At 39.6% G+C, this 19280-nt stretch overlaps 1 protein-coding gene across 30 annotated transcripts in view; it reads left to right on the top strand.

Moving 5' to 3' along the window:
• The window catches only part of ARPP21 (cAMP regulated phosphoprotein 21), a 138870-nt gene that overhangs the window by 75160 nt on the left and 44430 nt on the right, over window positions 1-19280 (top strand). For 27 of the 30 annotated variants that reach the window (XR_008436711.1, XR_008436713.1, XR_008436716.1 and 24 more), the window contains 3 exons: window positions 10539-10769; window positions 15184-15350; window positions 16857-16961. Coding sequence is in view for 27 of the 30 variants with exons in the window: in XM_053975235.1 (XP_053831210.1) it covers window positions 10539-10769; window positions 15184-15350; window positions 16857-16961 (503 nt within the window). In the remaining 3 variants the exon portion in view is untranslated. The remainder of the gene's footprint in view (window positions 1-10538; window positions 10770-15183; window positions 15351-16856; window positions 16962-19280) is intronic. The other 3 variants (XM_053975290.1, XM_053975299.1, XM_053975340.1) reach the window with 1 other exon arrangement.

The raw sequence follows: 19280 nt of genomic DNA, 5'->3' as shown, positions 1-19280 counted from the left end.
TCACAGTGTTTCTTGTTGTGTGGTGATGAATGGCTGTGCTGGTGCTTGCCGGAGTATGGTCTGTCACAGAATGGTTTGGGTTGGAAGGGACCTTCAGAGACCAGGTAGTCTGACCCTCATGGTTGGACCAGATGGCAAAATACATAAACAGTTGTGTTTTCTGTACACAGGAGATGTGTATGTCCCTCTGTGGATGTTAGTATCTGGGTACCTGCTCCTGAGTTTCTAGGAACCAAGAACAAAATGCAGTGCATGAGGTTTGCAAATCACAGGAGAGGTAGGCTTTCCCTGGCGTATAGCATTTGCACACCATACACATACTGCACTTGTAGCCTGAAAAGATGATACTCCTTTCAGAGAAAGCACAGATTTTACCTTTTTATTAATCTTAATATTTTTGAGTTCTGAATAATTAAATGTCAGATATCTGAAGAGAAATACAAGAACATTCTGTTGTCATTGCTGAAGTGCACCCCATCTATATTTTGGAGTACAGCCTCTGCCTTGGCGGTGGCAGTTGAGGCTATGGTGGACTCAGAGAGGTCCCACAGTCTCTCCATTTTCTTGTTTAGTTCCCATTAAATAAAATCATCCTTTAAGGAGACTATGAATCTGGTGGGAATTCTGCATTTATTTGCATTAACTTTATGAGTACATTAACATATGAGTGAGTCACAGGGTCTGGATCTAAGTAATTTCAAGCTATGCCATTAAGCTATTCTATTATACTTTAGGTTGAAAGTGCATAATAAATAACAAAGCCATCAGATGATTCCATCAGATTGGTTCATTTGATACCTACAGTACAGGACAAAGGGTAATCAATATGTAGCACTTAGTGCTCTTTCAGCTTGAGAGTGTTTTATGGATGGTACTTAATTTACACCCAGTTTATCAAACCTGACTTGGTCAGATTTCCGTTCTATCCCCCAAATTCTACAGTAGCTTTTGTGTGGTTCAGGATGCTGGGGAATGGAGTTTTTAGGATAAATAAATAAAGCCATTGACATAGTAATTACATTTTAGATCTTTGGAGGTTGAACATAGTTTAAAATTTTAGACAATAATAGTTACTTGAAAAGACCTTTAAGGTCCTCAAGTCTAACCATTAACATAACATGGTCAAGTGCACCCCTAAATCATGCTCCCAAGGGTCACACTGTGTTTTAAATACCTCCAGGGGTGGTGACTCAGCCACTTCCCTGGACAGTCTGTTACAATGCTTGACAATTTTCTCACTGAAGAATTTTTTTCCTAGTATCCAGCTTATGCATTCCCTCTAGAAACTTGAGGCCATTACCTCTCATCCTGTCACTTTTTCCTGGAAGAAGAGAATGACCCCCACCTTGCTACAACCTCCTTTAAGATAGTTGTAGAGAGCAAAAAGAACTCTGAGCTTCTGAGCCAGTTCTCTCAGCCACTCCTCATCAGACTTGTGCTCCAGACCCATCTCCAGCTCCATTGCCCTCCCCTGGACATGCTCCAAGCACCTCAGTGTCCTTCCTGTAGTGAGGGATCCAGAACTGGACACAGGATTCAAGGTGTGGCCTCATCAGTGCCAAGTACGGGGGGACAATCACTGCCCTGGTTCTTCTGGTCACACTATTGCTGATACAGGCCAGGATGTCATTGGCCTTCTTGGTGACTATGCTGGCCCATATCCTGCTGGCTGATGACCAACACTCTCAGGTCCTTTTCCACTGGCCATTCTTTCCCAAGCCTGTAGCACTACATGGTATTGTTGTGATCCAAGGGCAGGATCTGGCACTTTGTCTCATTGAATAACAAAATTAGCCTCAACGCATTGCTCCAGCTTGTCCAGATCCTTCTGTAAAGACTTTTTGCCCTCCAGCAGATCAACATTCCCTCCCAGCTTGGTATCATCTGCAAACTTCCTGAGAGGACGCATTTGATCCCCTTGTCCAGATCATGGATAAAGACATTAAACAGCACTGGCCCTAGGGAGCACCACTTGTGATCAGCTTCGGACTGTGTGTAACTCCATTCACCCCCACTCTGGACGTGGCCATCAGCCAGGGTGAGCTGTACACCCATGTGGGTGATGAGCAACTAGATTTTCCAGGAGAGTGCTGTGAAAAACAGTGTTGAAAAACAGCTTTTCTGAAGTCCAGGTAGATAACAACCATAGCCTTTTCCCTCATCCACTTAGTGGGTCACCTTGTCATAGGAGATTGGGTTGGTTAAGTAGGACCTGCCTTTCAAAAACTCATGTTGGCTGGGCCCTTTTGCCTGGTTGTCCTGTACATGCCACATAATGGCACTGAAGAAGATGATCTGCTCTGTAAGTTCTCTCACACCAAAGTTGGACTGACAGGCCTTTAGTTCTACACATGCTCCTTGTGGCTTTTCTTGTGGGTGGGCATCACATTTCCTAGCCTCCACTCAACTGGGACATCCCACTGGGACTGCTGCTAGATGATGAAAAATGGCTCAGTTCTCTGTCTTGTGGCTCTGGGGACTGGGTACTCAGAGAACAGTCTGGATATTTCAGACTGAGGCAAAGAAGGCATTAAGTACATCAGCCTTTTTCTCAATCTTTTTGACTGTGTTTCCCACTCCAACTGATAAAGGATGGAGATCATATTTAGCCTTCCTTTTGTTGCTAATATGTTTATAAAAACATTTTTGTTGTCTTTTACAGCAGTAGCCAGATTAAGTTCCAGCAAAGCTTTGGCCTTTCTAATTTTCTCCCTGCATAACCGTTTCTTTTCCTGAGCCAGGGTGGCTGTGTTCCATGCTGGCTTGTGTTTTAGCACATGGTTGCAACGTGCTCCTGTGCCTTTAAGGTGTCCTTCTTGCAGAATGTCTAGACTTCCTGGACCCCTTTGTCCTTCAGGACTGCCTCCCAAGGCCAAAGTCTCTCTCTGAAAGTCCAAGGTAGCCAATCTGCAGACCCCTCTCCCTACTTCCCTGAGAACTGAAAACTGTCTTTTTTGTGATCACTGTGCCAAATAAAACCTCCAACGATCACATCACCCACAAGTCCTTCTCTGTTCACAAAAACAGGCCCAGTGGGGCATCTTCCCTAGCTGGGTCCCTCACCAGCTGTGCCTGGAAGTTATCTTCCACACACTCCAGGAACCTCTTTGACTGTTTCCTTACTGCAGTGTCGTATTTCCAGAAATCAGCTGGTAAGTCAAAGTCATGTGCAAGAACAAGGGCCAGTGATTGTGAGACTTCTCCCTTCTGCTTATAGAATATTGCATCTGCTTCATCTTGCCTGGGTGGTCTATAACAAACTCCCACCGTGACATCTGCTTTGTTGTCATTTTCTCTGATTTCTACCCATAAACACACAACCCTTTCATCACCAGCGTCAAGCTCTAGACAATCAAAACACTCTCTAACATACAAGGCATATCCCACCATCTATCCTTCCTTGTGTGTGCCATCAGAGGCATTCCCAGCCATCCACTGCAGCCCTCCCCTTGTGCGAGTCATCCCACCGTGTGATGGTAGCTGTGTCACAGCTATCCTGTGGTGCAGTTACTTCCAGCTCCTCCTGTTTTGTTACCCTTGCTATGTGCATTGTGTGGATGCCCTTAAATTGAGTTACTGTCAATTGAGTCCCCCTTTTTGTGCGAACAAGCTGTAATTCCTACTGATCATTCTCAGGCACTTCTTTTATTTCGAACACATCAGTAACCTTTGTGTCTTCACTGCCACATGCATCTCCATCCCCTGCCTCCACTGCAGTGTCAGACCGAAGAACCTCACTAGCACACCATCCTACTGGCATGCTGCATTGCATCCCTTTCGCTTTTCAAATCTAATTTAAAGACCTAGTAACTCTTCTGCAAAGATACTTTTCCCCCTTTGAGACAGGTGTACCCTGTCTGTCACCAGCAGGCTTGGTGTTCTGTAAACCAACCCATGGTTAAAACCCCAGAAGTTCTGTCAATGACACCAGGCTCAGAGTCTGTTCTTAATCTGCTGGCTCTTCCTTCATCAGTCCCTGCAACTGGAAGGGCAGAAGAGAGCACTACTTTTTCTCCTGATCCCTTAACCAATCATCCCAAGGCCTTGAAGTCTCTTGATTGCCCATGGACTTCTTGTTGGGCCTGCATTGCTGCCTAACTGAAAAATAAGTAATGGATGATGAACTCAGAGCTGTATCAGAGTAAAAGGTTTTCTTTTCACATCTTTAATTCGGGCATCGAGGAGGCAGCAGACAACCCCAAGAAGTGAGTCTAATCAGCATATTGGGCCTTCTGTTCCCTTCAGAAGCGAGTCTCCCATGACCACGACCCATCCTTTTTTCTATATGGAAGCAATTTTGATGCAGGGAGCAGTCTGAAGTAACCTCCAACCAAATGAACTGCCATCCTTGCTGTTGTTTGGTTCCACTTGCAGAGCCTCACATCCGTTATCCCAGGGCACCTGGGACAGTGAAATAATCACACAGGAGACCTGCCTGCTGTGCTGGGCAGGAACTTGTTGCCATTGCCTCCTGTGTCTTCATCCCTATGTTCAGCCAGGTGGAGAGATGACAGAATCCTCCCTATCATGTGTTCTGTCTGCCTATGGGATCTGCCCCAGGGAAGGCAAGGTGCAATTTCGGTGTGTATGTAGTTTTGAAACTACACTATAGTGTACTTTGTATTTGAGTATAGACTGGATAGGCTATACAGTGGGGCTTGAAGAATGGAATAGACCATGGTTTCACTTGCAGATTCTTTGCCTCCCATGAATACTTTAATAGCATCAGAACTGAATTTGATGTGCAAGAATTAAGCATGAGACACAGACTCCTGCTATACTTTTTTTTTTTATCATTCTTAAGTAGAGTAAATGTATTTCTCTGTAGCACTGTGTTGCAGAGGTGAAGAACATTTAAAATGGTGTCAGGGAAATACAGATTGGAGGAGACATCTAATTGCAAGGGCAATATTTTTAAGAAGCCATTTTGGTGTTAAAATCAAGCATTGTAAAAAGGATGCACTTAGGAAATGTATTAAAGAAGAGACTTGTGAAGCATGCCAATACTTGTCGATGCATCTGCACCCTGTAGACACCTAACCCCAAATTGCTTTCAAATGAAAGCTCTTATAATACATTTTTAAGACATCAGTGATGTGTTCTTTTTTAAATGCTTTGATTTTTTTAAGGAATGCATTTAAAATGGAAAGCTAGTCGAGGCACAAAAAGAATAAAAGAGAAACTAGATAAAAGGAAGAAGTGGGGAAGAAGAGCAAGACTGGATGTCAAAACAAACAAACACCTTCAAAGCCAGGACACAAAGTCAAACAGTTAGCCTGCAAAAAGTCATAAGAACCACAATCCTAATCACTATTTCTATCCTCTCTAAAATGCTATTGAATGGCATTAAAGCAGAAAAGAATAACAGTTCAAAAAACAATGGGGAAATATGTCTTGATAAAGTGTTTTCCCTTCACCAAAAAAATGCTAAATATATTCATACACTAGTCAGTGTGCTATTTGCATTTTCTAAGGTCCGTTAGGTACCGAGTGATACTTGATTGTGAATGTTTTGCATACTATCTTCATTGATTTCTGCTTTTGCCATAGGCAGCCCTGGTGTTCCGTAGTTCAATAGACATTTAAAGGTTGATCATGTTTTTATTTTGGGTGATTTTGTTTTGTTTTGTTTTGTTTTGTTTTGTCTTCACTACAGTAGTTGAAGTGGAATTGCAGAGGTGTTGCTACCCATATTAGGCACACTGCCCTGGTAGCATGCCAGAGTCTGATAGGCACCAATTCTGTCCCAGTTCTCCTACAGAAAGACTTTTCTCTGAAGAGCTTTATGGTTCACAGTAATAAATATAAAATATTTTTGTCTTGCATATAATTTGTATGAAATCAGTGTGAAATCATTAGTTGGTCAAAATGTTCTTCATTGGCTAAATGACAGAAAATATTTATGGTCTCTTTAAATGTGAAATTATTCTCTATATATGCATGGCAGGCATCCAGAAGCATTGTTAAACACTCTTCCTGAGCATAGGCGTATTAAAATTTTCAGGATTTTTACAGAAGGCTCACAGCTGCCTTCAGCAGGGTATACAGTGATGCAGTATAAATGTTGTAGCCTTTCTGGATTGCTTTTCGTATTGCCACCAAAATTAAATGTTCTGCCCCTGGCCTGTGATAAATCAGTAATTAATGGTACATAGCAAACAAGCAGGAACTGAAGCACAGAAAGATGTTAGCTTCTCCTTAGGCTCACAGAGAGATCACAGAACATGCTGTTCTCTGCAGTAGAGTCCAGTAGTGTCAATTAGTCTTAGACTTTATTGTTTTCAGCTGCACAGGAATTGGAGCCTAGCAAAGGAATTATGTTACTTCATTTTTGCTAACTTCACAAAAGGGGCTGTTTGAAACCCATTACATGGTTACCTTATTGGTTCTGATGGTTATTTTCATGCACCTGTTGATCATTTAGAAAACCCTGTTTTACTGAAAAGCACAGATCGTACAATGCAAATAAAATTTCCTTCTCTGTTATTCCATAGTTCAGTAGGTACAAAGAGATACTATAAGCTATAATTCAATATCAAATGGGGAGTTAATAATTTAACAAATTTCAATCAGATTGCATTCCTACTACTTAGAGCATCATACAAAATGTTGGTTTGTTTAGCTTTCTAGTAATAAAGTAGACTTCTCAGGCTTTTCTAAGAGTAGTAAGTGAAATAGTTGCCACTGTAGAGGCACAATGATGTACATGTTTAGTCAGTAACACCCAATAAGAGAAAATCTAGCATATCAACTACCATGTTATTGTCACTGACACATTGCAACAGGTTTTAACAAGGAAGATGTGGTTCACATCAATGTTCTATGTGTAGCTACATATCTAGTTAAATAAGTGATGGGATGCTTAAAAGTTGTAGCTATTGCACCTTTAGCTTCTCTTAATGCATTTTCCATTCAGTGGAATGCACATCTGTCAGAGTATTTCTTTCCCCCTTAGTTGCAAAAAGCTGGTTGCATTGGGGTATTAGCTGTGTTGATACAGATCTGTAGGGATCATTAGCGTCCTTGGCCGGGGTCCAAGTAATTGGAGACGCAGTCTAATCTCTCCTGTTAGGTGCTCATTGCTACTCCTGTTGGGAAAGGCATTTCAATGCATTACTGCAGGCGTTTTAGTACATTAACCTTCCTTTGCTGTTTTGTTTGTTTGGTTTGTTGTTTAGGTTTTGGAGTTTCTTAAATAAAGTGTCCTGCATATTATATTTTTCTCTGAGTTCTGGAACTGGATTTTTCCTTCTTTATAATTCACTTGAATTAGGTATTAGCTTGATGAATCTTCTAAATCCAGGAAAAACTGTCAGAATATTGATGTATGGGCAGCAGGTCGCGAGCCAACTGCTTCCAGTTATAATCTTCCCACCGACTGTGCTGAAACATCAGTTTTATTTTTAGAATTGCAGCTTAGAGAGAAGTAATCATGTTCACATGAGCATATGCCATTTCATTTAAAAATCACTAAATATGTTGTTGCATAGAGAAAGGCAAGTGACTTATATAAGTAGCAAATAAATATTTCTAATCCAAGAATCTATATCCAAGACAAAAATACTTCCAGTGTTCTATTGTTTCTGAAAATGATGATGGTCTAGAGTAAGCAGTGATAGTGGATAGATTTGAGAGTGTAGTTGATAAGAAAGGAGAAATTTGCCTTGGACTTGAAAGGTGAGATGAGCAGAGATGTTCAAAGTCATCAGATACTGTATGCTGATCCAAGGAAAATAGAACAGGACATATTGCATCACTCACTATTGTTTAGAATATTGGAAAATTAATGGTACTTCCATGCTCTCCCTCTGCAAACCCTCTAAACTACTAAGCATTTTTGGTGGTTTTTCTGTCTCTTTTTCTTTACAGCTCTTTGAACTTCTGTATCTTTCAGAATACTTAAAAATATATTAATGGAAAGTTACGAGAATGTGAAGGTTATTATTATCTCAACTGTGAAGCAGCAAGAAAATTATAGAATAATCTAGAAGAACTATCCATCATTACATGCTGAAAAAAAGAGGTTAGATTGTGTAATGGGGGCAAAAATCTCATTTAGTCCAAGTTCCTTTCAGAAGTCTTTTGCAAGACATCTTTTAATATGAATCTGAATAAAGTCAGATAGTTTATTTTCCCCCCCTTTTTACAGTACTGAATTCATTATAAAGTGATTTCCCATTCCAAATTCAGGCAGCATGAAAACAGCTACTCAGAGCTACAAAGACAAGATTAATTGGTGTTAATTTCCAAATATTAGTGTTGAAATTTACTTGGTTTAATAGATCTAGACTTAAAATGATAGGAAATAAGTTACGATAATGGAACTAAGTAAAGTAGATCATTCTTACACAGTATAAATGGGGGCAAAATTGGTACAGGAGTAATTTATGGTTTTGGTTTTTTTTTTTTTCTTTTTTAAATTCAGAAAATTCTTGATATGGTTTTGTGACTTATTTGTGTTATTTCAAAATCACTGACTTGATCTACTGACATGGGAGAGCAGATCTTGCATCTTTTAAGGTAGACATTTCAAAGCTATCAGCTTGACCAATGTGTGGTGATAGCCTCCAAGTATTTTGCACTGCTTCCATGTGATGAGTACACCTGAACTCATTGCAGTCTCTGGCTTTTATCATTCAGAAGCTGGTGTAGATGAGCACATAATTCTGCCATAAGAACAGCAGAAAGGGAGGAAAAAAACCCAAAACAATTGAATGTCAGAGCTGCAATCTTCTTTTGTGCCAATAGCAAAAATAGTTTCATTGGAATAGCACAAAAAGTGGAGAAGGTCTGAACTCAGGCTTGGTACTACTTACAAACACACTTAGAAATAATGGGAGGTTTAGGAAATCTCTTCACCACTACCATCTCCAGGCAGCTTCCTGACCTGTTGAATTCAAAAGGTGAAGGAAAGGAGGAGAAAGTAAAGCGAGAACTCAACATGAAGTGCATGTAGAAAGGCCAGGGAAATACAGCGAAGGACTTTGTAACTGATGTGGAAGGAAAATTGAACTCCAGCAGTTGCATTTACAGTTGCAAGGAAGATGCCGAATACTACTTGCAGCTTGATGAGCATGGCCTCCAGGAATAACTCTGCAATTTGTAGAAACACAGGAATCTGAAATTATCTAATAAATAAAACTATTTCTTCAGGAATAATATTTCTAAATTTATAACCTCAGTCTATAAGGAGAGGAAAAATATAGCAACTAATACAACTTTGATGTTTTGTTGAAAGACTTACTTAATGAAAATAAAAAATTCTTTGGAAATCTCTGTTACTTTCTTGATTAGATACTGGAGAAGTAGATGTAGGGTCCTACTGATAGCAAATAGTGCACAGCTCATAGAAAAGACTGTGTCTGTAGCAATTGCTATATGAACCCAAAGTTTGAAGAAGATGGATAAAAAATGTGTGTTACACAGCAACCTGCAGTAATCTGTGGAAAAATCCTCTGTTAAGTAACAGGATGCTGGTGTAATTTCTTCAGAAGAAACCACTTCTGCTCTCATTTCTCTAAATATGAGAAAATAAATGAATTTCAAATGCATTTGACTGAAAATGAATTTGAGGCTCTAAGCAGTCTACTACAGGGTCCACCTGCAGTATCCCATATCTGAAAGTTTTGGCTCAAAGATAATTTGTCTCAAAGAGGTTTGCTAAACTGAAGTCTGAATTATGTCCTTGCTATGCCTATACTTGTCTATACCGGCAGATGAATACTGTGGAGGTTACGTGCATAGACAGTGGACTCAAGTAAAATGAAAGAAGTTGCAATTAAAACATACTTTGCTCTGTGGAGTAAGCATCCATACCATCCTGCTTTAGGGAAGCTAATCACCTGAGCCTTATGATCTCAGAAATTCTTGTCTTTTTTCTGTGAAGCAAATTAAAATCTAATCAAGTAGTATCTCAGAAGTTTGAATATTATTTTTGGGGGTTAAAGTAATGTGTCTTCCCATTCTTCCAGGCACAAATGTCTTTTAGCACAGTTGATTTATCTTCGTTGATCAATTTTAATAGGTTTGATGCTGAAAAACTAAAGTGGCAAAAGTCTTAGGTAGTATCTTAGGTAGCTTTAAGTTAATATGGATATTACACAGCTACCTTGTGACTAGACTGATAACTCAGTTGCTGTTGCTTACAGAGAATGTTAGGTGATTTTTTTTGTGTTCCATTTTTGTTTGTTTCGGTTTTTTTTTAAATTTATAAACACTCTGTTTAGTTTTTATGCCTTATGAACTGATACCTTGGCATTATAAATACATGCTGAGGATTTTGTGTTCCTCTTTTGTAAATCCATTTATTGGCTGGGGTAAGCTGGTGTTGCATGAGGAAAGTAGGCTTTTGGATTGTGAAAATTACCACTGGGTACTGGGTTCAGTAGGGAGTGAAAATCCACCTCCTACTAGCTGAGCATGGAGTGGTGCATGCCTTTACAGTCTGTGAAGGCTGTCCTTGTGTATGTACCCTATCTGATGGGGACTGGCATCCCTTGTAACCCCCCCTTCCTGCTGTGGTTGTGTCTCCCTGTTAGGCTCAGAGTCTTCCAGCAGTGCTGGCTCCTCAGGATCACTGTCACGAATACATCAGCCTCTCCAAAGTGCATCTCTCGTCCCTGGGGTGACAGCCAGTTCTTCAGGCAGCGTGTCCTATCCTGAGAACGGGATGAGTGGCCAGGTGGCCCCCAGCAACACCAGCTATATCATTCTTCCACTTGAAGCTGCAGGGATACCGCCTGGCAGTATCCTTCTCAACCCACACACAGGTCAGTACAGTTCCCTCCTGCCTGATTCTGCCCTTTGGTGTTTCTGATGTCAGCTGGTGAATTGGCAAATTTCTTCTTTCTAGGCATATTTTTCTGGAGGCACTTTATGAACAAATATTCATTGTTCATTGAAATAATGTTTGGCAAATTGTTGTTTCCAAATGTGCAGGCAAAGATGGATTCGATTTCTGAGGCTGTTGTGGCATAGCTGGTGGGAAGTGATACAAAATGCTCTTGCTCCATCCCAGACAGGATGTTCATCATTCAACAGTCCTGGTGCTCCCTGGCTCTCAGTGCATCCTCTGAGATCCCTTTAGCATCAATAAGGACAGATGCTCTTCTGTATCAAGCATACTGAGATATGGTGCAACCAAAATATAACATAACATTCTTAGAGATTGTGCTTAACAGCAGAACTTCAAAAGACTTAAAGGCTGCATTTGAATCTGCACTTCGGAATTAATTTTATGTGAGCTATATAATTAGCAATTGTATTTAAATTGTGAAATTGTGATAAGAGAAAAATGGAACTCTTAAATTCCCGATAGTTTTCTTCACTGAAGCTCACAGACGAGGCACTTGCAAGCCACCCAAGTGCTGTGGGCACTTCAGAAACTCTTCAATTTGAACTTGAGTACTTGATGAAAGCTTAAGGCAATTTGTTACCTCCTTGGTCTGGATGAAGTCTGGATCATGTTATGATGTTACTCTCCACCGTATTGTACTATCAGTGTTAAGAAGGTTCAGGGAGTTTGAAGGTGTGATGCTTCTTTGGTAATTTGGACTATTCCAGTGACCATGGCTAGCTGTGCTGACAACCTTAGCTGAGTTATGCTGGGTTTAAAACAAGAAAGCCTGTAGTGAAATGTAGCTTCCGTTATACTGAGAGCTGAGGGTTAAACTCCACAATATTTTTTTCAAAGTCCTTGAAAGAACATTCAGGAACATTTTCTTTGGGGATTTTTGTTTATAACTTGTATTTTATGTGTATTATATCCCTGTGTTCCACTATTTTGGTGGAAATGCTTAAAGCTTATTTGTGTGTCCACTACTAAGAATTTTTTTTTTTTTTTTTTTTGTCATAGTTCAGTCAAGAAAGTTGCTGCATTTAAGAAAAATACAGCCTTGGTAAACTCTCCAGCCAGTCTTACCACAGATATGTATAGATGGTAATATCTGGGGCTGATCAATATGTATCAGCATATTTAAAATCAAGGAGGAGTTCTTGTTTGTTTAGATTAGAATGTGATACATTTGATAAGTCTGTCCCAGAGAGGTGAATTAGTAACTTGCACAAACTTTTACTCTTACACTCTTTTATGTGTACTTTTAAAGGCTTAAAAGTACACATAAAAGCCTTTACTCTTTATGTGTACTTTTTTCCAAGCTATTGCATTATTGACATGAGAGCCTAATACTGCCAGCAAGGAAAAGATCCATGATTATATTCATCTGCTCATTTCTGTTCTGGTAGTTGACAGTTCTGTCTGCAACACTGAAATTTCTTGATCAATACAGAAAACAACATTTTGTGTTCTACCATATGGTCCATTTCCAAACAAAACTCATCAGGCCTAGGCAGGAGTCAACCGTAATTCAGGTGATAGGACTGAGAAACAAATGAAACTAAATGATGCTGCTTGGAGCCCACAAACAGCTGAGAGATACTGCTTGTTTCTGGCCAGGCTTGTTCCTGAGACTGGAGCTCACCACACTTGAAAGCAGGAAGAGCCATGTAAGAGGAACATCTCCTACATCTGTCTTGTCAATTTAGGAAATTGCATCAGCTAGTTCAGATTTTTGCCTGGTACATAGGGGGTCTTTTTTTTTTTTTTTTCTGCTATAGGCATAATGCCTTTCAATACTGTCACTAGACCAGAACACCTTATCTTCCCTCCCTATGTGCCTCTGTCTGCAGATGCATCATTGGGAAACCCATGCATGTTTGTATGTTTAACATACAGGGAGCAAGTATTTTTGTGTATATATTATTTTATGTTTCTTTCAAACCTTGTGTTTAGTTTCTGCAGCTCCCATGTAAATATATGCATAGTAATGTAATAGAGAGAGCAGATTATTTAAAAAACTGAAATTCTTGTCTCACACTGCTAGCTTCTTGCTGTTACCTTGTGCGGGAAATCAGACTGTATTTTGGCATCTGCTGTGTTTTTCACATGCAGCAAAATACATGCTGCAAAATTGTCACTCTTTGGGCTCTTTGGAATCTTTGCATCTTATTAGGGAAACATTACAAAAGAAGCTCCATGGGGAGGAGATTTTGATTGCTAGATGCTGTGATCGACTATCAAAGTGATGGATGCTGTCAGAAACAGAGATGAAGAGAAGACAGTTGAAAGAAAAGGAAAAAGGATCTTTGTTTCCTGTAATGAATAGATTTTCTTTCCCTATGTAATACGATTTTTTAGCTCTTTCTTCTCCTCTTGCAGAGTGGCTTCTTCCAGTCTTCTTCTCTCTTTTGATCATAACACCGTGTCCTTTAAAGATCTTCCCTTCCTTTCACACTACATAGTCACTGACTGTGCAAGCCTCTAATGGCATCCAGAGATGCTGTCTATTTATTCCTGATCTGATTGTAACTCTGCTCCTTACCAGGTGCTGGGAACCCACACTTTCTTTTCCATATCTGCAGTTTCCTTTATTTTCTCTCCTCTGCTTTACCCTTCTCCTTCCCCAGATAGTCAAGCTTCTTACTTGTTTTGGCAAAGAACCATTTATGTTGCTGTGGTCTCCATTTCACTTTCTTCATCAGCTTGTTTTACCCTTTAAAGGATTCCTCTTGACATGTTCTTCCTTAACCCCTCTGACAATTTAAGAGCATTTACTTTTCATACATACTCCTTGAAATGACATTGCAATCGTTGCCCTTCTATCAGGGCCACAGTTCATAACTTACAAATGTTTTCCCTGTTACCTTCTGATCTCTCCTTTTCATTTCTGATTTCAAGATTTCTTAATGAAAAGTCCTCTCTTTCTTAATCTTTAAAAGTGTTGCAGGGACTTGACAGTTTGAGTTCTGCTGTCTTTCATTAAGCCACAGGAAATGCTCTTTATTAGCTTCCCTTGAGCATCTGACGCAGGCTTTGGGACTGTGTTATCCTGCTCACTCAGTCTTCTAAAGTACTTCTGGGGCTTGAGATTCCCAAAGCTTGGGAGTCCATGCCATAGTCACCCAGTGGGTTCACTGCAAGGATCAGGAAATCAGTAGACAGAACTGCTCTGTTCTTCTTCTCCACTTGCTCATGACCTTTCTCAGCATGAATGTGGTGTTGAATTCATCCAGAAACTTGATGCTTTAGAGAGAGAGAAGGCAAGGTTCTTTAGCCAGTACTCTTCATGCATTTCTGACCATGATTCATTGGAGGAAGAAAGTAGAAGGCTGAGGAGTAGATAGAACAGGTAGAGATGCTTCATAGGGTACAGATCAGAAGTTCATTATTTCACTGTTGCTCTAAGTCACTGAACTCCTCCAGATCTCCTTTTATTTCAGGTATTCATTCATTAGTTGCCTATTTCAAAGGTTATCACATCATTGCAAAAATTACTTTTTTTTTTTCTCGTGGAAGCATTTATAATTCCTTTGATTTACAGATTTATCATGGAAGTGAAAAGAGAACTGAGGTAATGGAAAACAGTTTTCCTATTGAGAAATAACCATTTCTTTTTTCTTTTTTGTTTTCAAGACAGTGGCTTGGGTAAACTTTTTATCTTAAACAAATATTGGTTTTGCAAGGTTATTTCCCCCAGCTTAATTATCTGAAGCAAAATTAGTTCAATAACTTAGTAGAACTCTGAAAAGAATTTGTCTTGTATATAAGAGATTTTAAAATACACCTTAAGTGTTGCTTCCTTGAAAACTGGAGTGCTAGCTCCACTAAGTAAATAGGGCACAGCTTTCAAAAGTACAGCTCTGTTATTAGAATGTATAAGTAAATTAGTAACAAGTGTGTGTTTGGTTTTTTCCCTTTTCTACAAATCATATTGTTTCAGAAGTAGTTGTGTACATTTGTCTGCTGTGTTGTGTTAGAGGAAAATATAAGGGAACATTCTCTACCTTTGGAGTGTTTGTTCCAAAGTTCAATTTTAATGTTAATTGATTCATCAGTGAATGATTTCAAGTAACCATGGCATCTGAATCATCTTATAGCCATGGTAACTTTCCACTCATTCCTTGGAAAATCATACTGCTGAAACAAATATCTGCTGTCTTGGCTGAAAAAAAATACAAGCTGTCTGATACTGTAATTACTGTAATGAGATATTGAGAGTGATGAACACTTCACTCTTGTAGCAGGTCAGCTAAAGAGCGATCAGTTAAAGCTAAAATTGTTTGCTTTCACACAGAAAACAGTATGTTCTTAAAAGTGTCCAGCAAGAGCCGGGCATTTTGTTTCAGGTCAACCATTTGTAAATCCTGATGGGACACCGGCAATATACAATCCTCCCAGTGGCCAGCAGACAATGAGGAGCCAGGTGGTGGGACAGTCTCAGCAGCCTTCACCCCAGCAGACTCAGCAGGTTCAACAGCCACAGCAGCAAATGGCAAGTCACCTTGTCACACAGGTAGGTGTGGTGTCATTGGGAAAAAGAAGGAGCTCTTGGGGATATGAAGAGTTACCTAGAGGAAAGAAGGGAGGAATGCAGCTAGACCAAATATCAGGATGTTCTTTTCAACATGGATAAAGCAGATGGAGAGGGAAGATTACATCTTCAATTTTATCTGAAGGATGATTTCATTTTCAAAAGTACTGTTAAGCGTGTTAGCGCATGTCTGCATAAAATTAGTTTGAAAAATTCACCCATTAGTGCAAGCGGAACCATCCATTCTCAAACCAGCGCAGTCTATAATTCTCTCCAAAGAGCCAGGGACATTTCTCCTTTGACAACAGTGGGTTTGAGTCAAATAATAAGGTACAGGAGCTCTACAAACCCTTTCATGTCCAGTTGTATTGTGTCCAATCTATGGGCGCTCTCCAAGCACCTTTGCCCCAGTTTGGTGGTTTTGTGCCTGCACCAATAGTCTGGCCATGATCCTGCTCTGAGGTTGAAGTTCTGGAGCTTCAGCAGGAAGAGAAAATTTGTTTGAGTACAGTGCAATGTTGGCTCTCTGGTCCCTGTGCTGGCTGTGGCATATGGCCAAACACGGCTGAGCATGGGCAGCATGCTCAGGGTTTGGGTCTTGTTCAAAACTAATTTTGTGGATTGCATGCCTGTTCTCCCAGGGTAGAGCAGGCGAAGGGAACTGCTCAAGCAAGAATCCTATATCCTGCTTAGTCACAGAGCAGCTAAGATCAACTGTGGTTCTTGTGTAGCTTTATAATTTGGCACAGCTTCATCCTAGGTTATACAGTGTTTGAATTCAGTGAAGTTGCTGTGATTTTACTGGGTTTGGACTTACATGGTTATGGCTCTTATTTCTTGATCTGGTCTTCACAGTTATAGAAGACAGAGATAATACCAAACCTATAAGAAGTTATATGAGAGGTTAAAATGAATACTAAAGCCATTCCAAGGTAATAGTGCTGTGGAAAATTGGTTTTTTTCACTTAGATAAACATCTGCTCCAAGCTGATGGCCTGTCTGTTGGTAATTCACAGCCTGTTCTTTGTCATTTTTTAAACTCTTGTGTTCTCCCAAGCAGCTTTACAATCATTATTCCTTTGCCTATGACACACTTGGAGATAAATCAGTCACTAACAGTGAAATTCAAATACATACTTACGTTATGCTGCTTTCCATTTTTATCTCTGTGAATTAAATGTGGAATCATAATTTGGCTTTGCCTCACATTACGAGTAAGAAGGCATAGCTCTGGCTATATTTAATCTAACAGCCGTCAAATCCACAAAAAGAGGCGGAAAAATCAGTAATAAATAAATGTTTGGTATAAAGCTAAAATGAAGACTGAAATCACAATACTTGACCTCTTGTACTCAGGCTGGTGATGAGTCACCTGTATTTTCAGAGCTGTGTTTGAGGTCTTTGTTCTCAATAACAAAGGTGGCAGTGATGGTACTGGTTATCTTTCTCTGGTGGAATTTATTGTCTTTCCCTTTGCTTCTTTTGCAGCCTGTTCAGACAATGCAGCCATCTTCTCAGTCAGTCCAATATCCAGCAGTTTCTTATCCTCCCCAGCATCTCCTGCCAGTCTCTCCAACACAGCAGTTTTCTGTGGTACTAAAGAGTTCTTATTTCTTTTTCTTTCCTTGAATTTGGAGGTGTGAGTATGTGTGTCCAAGGGTCTCTGGGGAGCACTGCAACAGGTGTCCCACATGAGAACCCTGTCTAAATACCTGTTCACCTTTATGCTTTGGTACTGACAGGCATTTTGCATGGGCATTCCCACTGGTTCTGGTTACCTAACCTGAAGGGTGATGTTACAGCAGGGCTCTCTACATGCTTAGCAGGCCCTCCAGAAAAATATTTTGTTGTGCCTGCTGGTAGGAGCTTATGTCTCCTCACTTAATGCCAAGTGACCTTAAATTACTAACTTGAATAGTTGAGATTTGGGTTATTCCTCTTTTGTGTCCACAAAGACAGGAGATGAGACCTCAAGAAATCATTATTTTTTATTTTGTATTCTTTTATCCATATACTAAATCCACTTCCTGGATTTATTCCTTGGTGATATCAGAGGACTTGGGAAGGGAGAGTAGCAGTGAGCTAGCTGCAGAAGGTTTGGTGTGCTGTACATCGTGACAATGCACCAATGAATGTGTATGATGAAAATAAATAGAGTGTTCTTCTGGTGTCTGATTCTGGCTTGGTGCTTACAGGGCTAAGAATATACTGTTCTGAAATGAAGCTGACATTTTAAAGAGGCACTACGAGATTTTTTTTCAGTTGTTTTTCTCTCTTGGTCTAGTAATCTTGTTTATGATTGATTTTTTTTTTCCCCAATGTCACATAGTTATAGTAAGATATGGAAGCAAAGCTGAATAGATCCTTGCAGATAAAATAATGTTATTAATGACAGTAGATGATTGATAGCATTTATAGGAAAATAAATATTCCATGCTGAACAAAAGTTGCATATTGTAATGTTAATTCTCTTGAAAAGTCTGTTGCAGAAATAGCAGGTTGCTCTGGTGACAGTCACAAGAAAGCTAATATTTTTATTGGTTAATTTAATAATGAAACTTCATCTGAATTACTGTCTTGAGTATACATTACATTATACAAACACTATGTAGATTATATGTGTTTGAAGATGTTTTTCTCTTTTGTGAAAATCTAGAGGCATTCCTGGCTCAGTGAAGTTTTTTTGTAGAATCCATTTGCAGTCATTTGCCATTCTGGTAATGACTATCCTAGCTTTTTAAAGGAACAACTTCACAGAGACAACTTGTGTCTGAATATGAATGTAGGATGACGGTAAAGTTAACAGCATTACTTCCATACACCACCTGATGATCTGTCAGTAGTGTTTAAAACATTGGTCCATGACATCTGCTCTCAGTTGTGAGGGTGAGTCTCTGTATGTGAGGGTAAGTCTCAGAAGTGCTTTCCACAAGGAAACTTTTCATTTTGTTTTGCTTCGTTTTTAACACATTTTGAAGTTTCCAGACATTAAATGCATTGTGCAAGATGGTTTTGGAGACTGAATATCACAGGGCTGCAAACAATATTAAGAGGCTTCTTTAAAAAAATAGTATGGATATTCTGAGCAAAAGGAATTTTTATGGTGCTTATTTCCTGTCTGTAATCAGCATATTAGCATGGAGTTTAAGTTAAGTATTGAAAGGTGTTATGATATGGGCACAAATTAAGATGCCTAGAACCACAGCCACATTGGTAAATCTTTGACCTTCAAAGAATACACTTGAGAGCATTGAATAGTATTCATCTTTTTGCAAGAATGAACAGATACAGTCCAGAATGCCTGTATTATTACTAGCATGTAATGAAGCTTAGGTCCATTGACTTTATATGGTACGTTTATCCTACCAAAGATTTTTTTTTTTTTTCTTTCCCCCCTCAGTCAGATATAGAACTTGTTTCTCTCCAACACAGAATAAAAAGCCTTGACATAGCAACATTAGGCTTAGCTTTTTTTTTTTTACTTTCTTGGTGTTTGCAACCTTGGTTTTTCAAAGCAGTCCAAAAAGGGAAAGATCTGCAGCTGAATCCTGCTAAATTCCTCTTGGGATCAATTTGAAACACAGGTGAAATTACCAGCATGTGTTTGGCTGACAAATTCTGTATTTGGGGATAGAGGTATCCATAATGTTATTTTCATGCCCTTTACATTTAAAATGTCTTCTTTTGAACACTGTAAAGTTCACTTGCCATTTTGGAATTAAAGGTGAGGGTGGCAGGGGGAAAGAGCCAAAATAATTGGCTATTTTGCCAAATGGTGCCATTCACCTTACCGTCTAGAAATCTTTGTCAAAGCATTTATGGTGATTTTCATTTTAATTGCCTCCATTTTTTTAGATATCCTTGCAAAGTTTGACATGGGTCGGAGCTGAGTGATTCCTTTCCCCCCTCATG

Source organism: Vidua macroura, chromosome 1 (assembly GCF_024509145.1).
Source record: "Vidua macroura isolate BioBank_ID:100142 chromosome 1, ASM2450914v1, whole genome shotgun sequence".
NCBI lineage: Eukaryota > Metazoa > Chordata > Aves > Passeriformes > Viduidae > Vidua > Vidua macroura.
This window is presented reverse-complemented; position numbering and strand designations above follow the sequence as displayed.